General features: G+C 43.5%; 1 protein-coding gene across 2 annotated transcripts in view; it reads right to left on the bottom strand.

Annotated features, from left to right (window-relative positions):
• Positions 1-5,871: 5,871 nt before the first annotated feature.
• LOC143514617 (venom phosphodiesterase) overlaps positions 5,872-8,716 on the bottom strand; it is a 24,150-nt gene continuing 21,305 nt past the window's right edge. Inside the window, exons 22-24 of one of the 2 annotated variants that reach the window (XM_077006030.1) lie at positions 8,612-8,716; positions 8,260-8,416; positions 5,872-7,778 (exon numbers count right to left, since the gene is read on the bottom strand). The exon at positions 8,612-8,716 is cut by the window's right edge and continues 28 nt beyond it. In XM_077006030.1, the coding sequence (XP_076862145.1) occupies positions 7,605-7,778; positions 8,260-8,416; positions 8,612-8,716 (436 nt within the window). In that variant the 3' untranslated portion in view covers positions 5,872-7,604. The remainder of the gene's footprint in view (positions 7,779-8,259; positions 8,417-8,611) is intronic. The other variant, XM_077006031.1, reaches the window with a different exon arrangement.

Here is an 8,716-nt window from a genome sequence, read left to right as displayed (position 1 = left end):
GCCAAAAAAGCTCCAGGGTGCCCAAGAAAGACCAGCAAGCGCCAGGACAATCTCTTTAAAGTGTTTCAGCTGCGGGATCAGGCTAACAGCAGTGCAGAGCTTGCTCAGGAATGTCAGCAGGCAGGAGTGAGTGCATCTGCACGCACTGTGAGGCGGAGACTCTTGGAGCAAGGCCTGGTCTCAAGGAGGGCAGCAAAGGAGCCACTTCTCTCCAGAAAAAAACATCAGGGACAGACTGATATTCTGCAAAAGGTACAGGGAGTGGACTGCTGAGGACTGGGGTAAAGTAATTTCCTCTGATGAATCCCCTTTCCGATTGTTTGGGACATCTGGAAAACAGCTTGTTCGGAGAAGATGAGGTGAGCGCTACCTCCAGTCTTGTCTCATGCCAACTGTAAAGCATCCTTTACAGAAAGAAGAAACCATTCATGTGTGGGGTTGCTTCTCAACCAAGGGAATCGGCTCTCTCACAGTCTTGCCTATAAACACAACCAGGAATAAAGAATGGTACCAGAATGTCCTCAGAGAGCAACTTCTCCCAACCATCCAAGAGCAGTTTGGTGATCAAAAATGCCTTCTCCAGCATGATGGAGCACCTTGCCATAAAGCAAAGGTGATAACTAAATGGCTCAGGGAACAAAACATAGAGATTTTGGGTCCATGGCCTGTTCTCAAAACTTTTGGCCATGACTGTAGAGCATTGTTAGAGAACAGGACCTGATAGGAGCAGTCTTCCAGATATGCCTGGAATCATTCCCAAGCAGAGCCAGACACACCAAGGCCAGAAAGAGCAGAAATAAGGATGTTGTGGTTGACCGCATTAAAGACAGCAGAACGATCCAGAAGAATTCGATTGGATGATAGCTTGTTAGCCTTGGCAGTATGAAGCTTCTCAGTCACTGCTTTGAGGGAACTACATCAGAGATCTCTGTCCAGAAGAACACAGTACAGGGAACAGCTAAGATACTAAAGTTAAAAAAATTAAACCTAAAGATTTTGTGAAATTAGTCGGCTGACTATTTCATTGACAGCTGAGGGAAAATAAGGAGGCACACAGATTCTTCGTCCCTTGGTTATTGTTGCTAATCATTCTTGACGCACGTTTCTATCTACACCAACACTGTTGATAAATGTGCAGGTTAGGGAAAACACTGTAGTCTAAGGATTAAAAAATATGTAAGTTAACATTTTGCTATTATAAACCCTCAAATAGAAGCATCTAAATAGCACTTGGGCTTCATTAGCTGCGGTTAAAAAGTTTTAAATTCGTTTTGAACTGTGTTTTGAACTGTGTTTTGAACTGTGTTTTGAACTGTGTAAAGAAGCTGTTAGGTAAACTAAAGAGGCACCTTTTGTCAAAGTCCATTTCAAGTACAAAAATGTTATTAGCACAATCCCAAATAATGTAAACTGATGGTTATTATAAAAATGTTTAGACTACATTTAGCATTAATTATTTGGTTTCATTTTTGTTTTGTGTTTGTCTTGATCCAGTAGGTATGTATTCTGTAACGTCTACCAGCGATTCCACATCAGGCCACCAGATGTCCTCATCTCCAGAATACTAACACCTGTTTCTCATTATAGAACCCTAATTATGTCCCAGCAGGTCACCTTCTCATTGTAAAGTATTGCTGAACTCTCAGTGACAATATACTAAGCAGTTTTGCCTACGTTTATCTGGATTGGACTTTCTGCCTCTGGTTGTGTCTCTCCCCTGGTCGAGCCCCTTTGTGCCTTCACCTGTCTGTTATTTGGATTATCAGACTGTCTCTGGACTCTGACCTGCCTCTGCCCAGCCCTCCCATTAAAGTCTGTTTCTGCTTATGGATCCATCTCCTACTTTAGTGCCTACGGGTTACATTTTCCAAGTTGGCATTGCCATGTTCCTGGCCGTTGCCTGTCTGGGTTAAGTGTGTGGCTAAGTGTACAGGCAAGAGAGCAGAAATATATGAAGAGATAGAAGGTGTGGTGTTACCCTCCCAGGTTGAGGACTTTTTTCTGTTTAAAGCATGTTTTCATACATTTGTCTGTAAACATACTTAATTATAGCATTTTACCCACATATCTCATATCAAAATATTCAGAACAATCTCAGCCCTCATCCTAATGAGGTTACATTTGACTTAGAGTATTGCATACATAAATAATATGGTCCTAAACCTGAAAATATGAATTCATATTTTCAACATATTTTCATATGAAACCACACCTTTACTCAAAGAGATCAATTATATTGATGCTTGATATACGTTTGCTCAAGTGTTGGCTTCACAAAAATAGTGAAAAATGTAATATATATAGTAGTATACAAGTACAAAGTAGTATATAGAAAAAATACATACATACAAAAAAATGCACAAATCATATTTATATGACCACGTATTACATAAAGGTGTGATCTGAGATAAAATGTGACTGATCAATGACTTTTTGTATTACATATCAAGCTTCATGGTGTATCAAAATGTCAACCTTCATGTGCAACTAGAAAAAACAAACAAAAACTGTACACAGCAGTGATCAACATAGCCAAAACATATTCAATCATCTATATTATTCTATACTATACTTTCACACTCAGCAATCTACAAAGCAAACATTTAGGCAAAAGTAAAAAACGAAATCATAAAAAATAATAGATAATTTTATCTATTATTAAGAATAAATGACATGAATTTTGCACAGAAGTATCTTCTAGCTAGCCAGGCAGCTAGCTAGTTAGTAGCACACATCGCGAACCTATCTGTGTAGTTTCTGCAATTATAGTGAGCGATATTGCAAAATAACATTAATTTAGTCATCGATCTTTTATACTTTTTCATCAAACCCCTCAGGATTTCAACATACCTTCATCACTGCTATGTAGATCACTACACACTAGCTAGCTAGCTAGTAGGAGATATCGCTTTAGGAGATTCACAGGAAGTTTACACTTTGCCCGCAGGCTACAGAATGAGGGGCGGTACTTAGTGAGGTCATTGGTCATGTAATAAATGACACTTGAATCTCGCAATAACATGAGGAGAGGGCAGTCACACAGGGGAGGGTAGTAAAACTTAGGTACACGCGAAACTACAAACCATATATGGGCATGTTTTCAACTCACTCAGTTATTGACTCCTCAGTAACTGAATAAACATGAATTAACATTTAAAATGAAAGCTTCCAGTTTTCCGAAAATGTATGAACCATGTGTCTGCGATGTTGTATAGCTGCGATATTAATATAAATATCTGGACACATCCATACGCACCGGTGAGTCACTTGATCTCAAGCCTAATGTTAATATTCCCCTTGTGAAGATTTGAGGCTCGGGGGCCCCCAGACGTTGAGACTTCTGGTAATCTGAGACAGGGTTGCAACTACATACTTTCTGAGGTGTAAGCAAACATACTATCGGCGCCCCCCGCACTCCACCCCCCACCCCCACCAACTCGGCAAATAATTTTCTGGCATCAATTTGGCGCCCCCTCTAGTGCAGCACCCCTATGCCTCGCATACGCTGCATACCCCCTTTTTGTGCCACTGATCTGAGATGTTGATGCTGTCATCCAGCTGTGTCATGGCATCACTCTAGTTGTGACAATGTCTTTGCTGGAAAGCAATGTCTCAGTGAGCCCTCATGACTGTGGTCACCTCTGAACCCCTCCCTTTAGTTATGCTGCTATAGATTAGCCTGCCGGAGCCACATACTAATCACTGGCACGTGAGCTATATTTGTTTAAATCAATGGTTGTTTAAATTGATGTCCACACACTCAACCTGTATTGTATTGTATCTTTTTTGCATGCTTCTACCTAAAATGATTCCATGCAAGCACCTACAAGCACCTAGGAGATGGTCTGGCGTGCCAGTGGATGTGTTGATGCCCGGGTTGGATGTGTCACTTCTGCAAGAAGACGTGCTGATGCTAGCTCCAACCTGAGGCTCACCATCTGCACTGAAGGGACTGTGACTACTTGGCCTGGGAACTAGAACCACAACTATAACTATAGAACTACTTTTGGACCAGAAATACGGACTTGTGCTATTGGGCCTCTCAATGAGTCTTTCTTCCTAATCCCACCATCATAGGGAGTTTTTCCTTGCCACTCTCGCCTTTGGCTTGCTCATTAGGGATCTGGACTCACACAATTGTAAAGCTGCTTTGTGACAACGTGTAATCAATAGCGCTATATAAATAAATTTGACTTGGACTTAGTATAAAATATTTTCATGTGAAATTCAGGACTTTCATAGAGGGCTACAGTATCCCCAAAATACTAGTGGATTGATGTATTTCCATCAATCCACTATGGGATATAAAACAACTGAGGTCACAGTATCTCCAGATCTTGAAGTATAATATAATGGCGCCATGCAAACGCCCTTACTGACCCAGCCTGGACTGCAGATGATTGTAGATATTGTAAATATTGTCCAATCCACTCATTAGCAGACTGTAACTGAATTTTATACATTATGAGTTTATCCAACACACACACACACACACACACACACACACACACACACACACACACACACACACACACACACACACACACAGGGTATAACAGTATGTATATTTTATTAATATCTTATATGTCATATAACATATTTATCATAGAGAATATGAGCATATGGGGGGCAGTCATGGCCTGGCGGTTAGGGAACTGGTCTTGTGATCGGAGGGTCGTGGGTTCGATTCCCAGGCCTGAGGCCATGACTGAGGTGCCCTTGAGCAAGGCACCTTACCCCAACTGCTCCCCGGGCACCGGGCTAGGGCTGCCCACCGCTCTGGGCATGTGTGATCCACAGCCCCCTAGTAATCACTAGTGTGTGTGTGTGCGTTCTGACTGCACAGATGGGTTAAAAGCGGAGGACAAATTTCGATTGGGGTGTAAAAATCACAATTGACAAAATATGGCACATTTACATATCAGTGGATGTGGTTAATCAGTTATGTATCAATGTGATTCATGTTATATTACATAGCTTCACCTCTTTATCTTTTGTTTCTGAGTACCACAAAACACCAAAGCAGAATGGATGAGGCTGTTCTGGTCCAACAGCTGATGCTGCTTTCAGGAAGAAGGAAGCATGAAAAATCTCTACACCATCACCACTACACACCATCAGTCTCTTAGATGATGGAAATATGCCTTCTCCATGTTAGAAAATACAAGACATTCAAGTTGTCACGGTGAGGCGGCCCCCTACCGGTCGCCTCCGTTCACAGCGGCTGTTGTTGTTGTTGTTTTGTTACGTCGTGTGCGTCCCTCAGGTGGGCGGAGCCCGTGATCCGTCTCACCTGAGGGTCGTTTATTTGCCTATATATGTCTTGTCTTTGTACCAGTTGACCGCTGGTCATTATATCCTTGATTTGGATCTATTGCACGCGTTTATGGTTTGCGCACTTTCAATTAAACCATTCTTTTTCCCTGAGACTTGCCGTGATCACTTCCTTTTTAGTCGCTCACCCTGCCCGTCACAGAATGACCAGCCACTTTCGGAAGCCGCCAGTCTCCTTTTCTTTCTCCTTTGTTCGTGGTCATGTCTCGTGGTAAGTGTTTGTCTGCGTGGTGTTTTGTGAAGAGTTCCGCCGTGCTTTTGTGTTGTGTGTGTGTGGCACGGCGAGGACCAGGGCAGTCTCCTTGGGAAAGCTCTTCGTGTTTGTTGTTTGTTTGTTTGTTTGAAGAGCTCCGCCGTGCCACACACAACACAAGCACGGCGGAGCTCTTCAAACAAACAAACAAACAACAAACACGAAGAGCTTCCCCAAGGAGACTGCCCTGGTCCTCGCCGTGCCACACACACACAACACAAAAGCACGGCGGAACCCTCCCTAGAGGGCTGGGGCCCCCGGACGTTTGTGGACCATGGGGGCTCCGGTCTGAGAAGCTCCTGCTGAAGATGGAGATCCTCCCTCCTGCCGGGGGTGACCAGGAGGCCCTTGGGGCTGCTCCTTGGGGCTGCGATGGGGGTGCTCTGGGCCTTGGTCTCTGGCGCTCCTGGGTTGGGTGGAGGAGTCCACCTTGCGATGAGGGGCCCCGGGAGGGGTTGGCTCCCCAGGAGGCTGGGGTGACCCCTAGCAGAAGGCAGGGGTCAGCTCTGGGAGGAGGTAAGTCCAGGAGGTGAAGTAGCCACACCTCAGGGAGGTAACCTGCACACACACACATACACTAGGGACGAGAAAGGAGCCGTAGTTGCTCGTCCTCACATCTGTGGGGCTCACCGGCTGAAGGCCGGTTAGGGCGTGAGGGCCCTGTGACCGACCAGGGCGTGGTTTTGTGTTGTTAACGGCCCAGCCGGTCCAGGGTCCCGCCCAGGGAGGTGAGCTAATGAATGTTCTGTGTTTTGTGTTTCAGCTCCTGGACTGTAGGGGGTGTGTCCCTGCCTATCCCTGCCTTCCTGCCCCTTCGTGTTTTGTGTGCAGCCGCTGTGTGCCACACACCCAGTGGAGGGGAGTGCGGCTTGGTGGGGGGGTCTGTCACGGTGAGGCGGCCCCCTACCGGTCGCCTCCGTTCACAGCGGCTGTTGTTGTTGTTGTTTTGTTACGTCGTGTGCGTCCCTCAGGTGGGCGGTGCCCGTGATCCGTCTCACTTGAGGGTCGTTTATTTGCCTATATATGTCTTGTCTTTGTACCAGTTGACCGCTGGTCATTATATCCTTGATTTGGATCTATTGCACGGGTTTTTGGTTTGCGCACTTTCTATTAAACCATCCTTTTTCCCTGAGACTTGGCATGATCACTTCCTTTTTAGTCGCTCACCCTGCCCGTCACACAAGTTAATTCAACTGTCAATTCGGCCATGAAGGTAAATCAAAGGGTCTCTCTCTTTTTTTGTTATTTCTTGTATTTCTCAATTGTATGTTTGAGAATATACAGTTATAGTATAGTACATTGGTGCACAACCACTGAAATAAAAATGAAAAGATCTTTTCCAGTGAAATAACATGAATCCATCATAATCTGGAATTTCAGAAGAGACATCTGCAATGCAGGTAGTGTTATGTGTCTTATTGACTTGTTATTTTTCGGCTTCATGCTAGCTTAGTTCGCCTGCTGGGGCATATTTCTGGTTGTTACAGCCCCCGAGTGCTGGATGCCAGTATCTTTACTTCCAGAAGCATTTTTCTTCTACACTCACCCTGATACATGAGAGCAGATTACTGATCTGTCCAGGAGACTCGGGGCACATTTGTATACAGGTTTTCCCAGAAGCAGCATTTGTCATTGACCACACAGCAATAACATGAGGAGGTTTGTTTTCTGAAATAATAGACTGCCGAGCCTTGTAATTCCAATTTCCTGCGATGAAACACTGCACTGAAACATTCAGGTCAAGGACGAAGAAATGAAGGGTAGGAGAAGCAGACATAGCACAGCAAGTTTTTGTTGAAGCAGACGTTAAATCAGTCAAATATTAATTGTAAATACATATGAAAAATAAAAATAGTTCAGAGTGTTACAACACAAATGTTCACATTTTCTTTCAGCAAGTCTCATTTGCACTGATTACATATTACAATACTTGCACCAATAGATTTTTTTCATCCTTACATAGATTTAATTACAAAGGCAAATACCATGCATATACAAAAATTCATCAAGCAGTGCTTTATTGCTTTCTTTTAATTGCAGCTGTGGGACGTGTCTTAACCCGTAGAATCTCGGAAACTGGACGTAAGCTGTTCTGAAAAAAGTCAAGTCCTGTCAGCCACTCAACATCTTTCACACGTGATTGGTGAAACCAAATCAGGTCTTCTACCCAATCAGACTCCTCTTGGTTGCTCTGTACACAAAAAAGTCCAGTTTAGAAGGGTAATCATTTAACCCATGTAACAACCACATGGTTTGGGGAAAAAACATTCAGTAAATATGAACATTAAACCAAATAAATTAATGAATCTTGCAGCAATGCTTCAGTAACAATGGTTTACCCAATTAAAAACTCCAATGATAAATCTGTTTCGGTTGGTTTCAATTTGTGTTCAATGGCAACAAGGCAGGAAGTGTGTAACAGTTCTAAATGTTTTTTTTTTCCTCACCACCATTTCTTTATAAATCTTTATCTAATCCTTCAATTAAATCTGAGATATGAGATGGAACGGTGTGGGCATGACAGATGGAGTTACAGTTATGACATCGAAGACATAAAATATTTGACTCAGAAAAGTCCTGTAATCTCAACATCTGTTTTGTCACAGACTTCTGTAATCACTTTGGCAGTTCATTTAAAGTAAACATTTGTGAGCTGTTGTGTGTGTACGTACCTTACAGCTCTCAGAGGTGTTTGGGCGGTGCGGTATCATGAAAGAGACAGTGTGCAGTTCTCCATCACACTCATGTACCGGCTGGGTCACATCCAAGCAGCTTGTTAGGACTGCGAAATAATGGGTGGGGATGAGAATACGAGTGCCCGGAACAAACCTATACACACACACACACACACACACACACACACACACACACACACACACACACACACACACACACACACACACACACACACACACACACACACACACACACTTGTTAGGTTACTGTGGTTCATAAGTAAGATTTAAGACAGTATTATTATCATTGACCAAGTGGACAGAGAGGTGAGCAGAGAAGCATAAGTACTCTTGGATCTGGTCTGGTGTGTCGTAATGTCCGTCTAAGTTATAGTCAAAGACAGGGCCAGTCACAACATTGATTCCGTTATACTGGGAGGAATATTTCAACAGT

This window comes from Brachyhypopomus gauderio, chromosome 5, assembly GCF_052324685.1.
Source record: "Brachyhypopomus gauderio isolate BG-103 chromosome 5, BGAUD_0.2, whole genome shotgun sequence".
Taxonomy (NCBI): domain Eukaryota; kingdom Metazoa; phylum Chordata; class Actinopteri; order Gymnotiformes; family Hypopomidae; genus Brachyhypopomus; species Brachyhypopomus gauderio.
The sequence above is the reverse complement of the archived record's forward strand: the minus strand, read 5'-3'. Positions and strand labels throughout refer to the sequence as shown.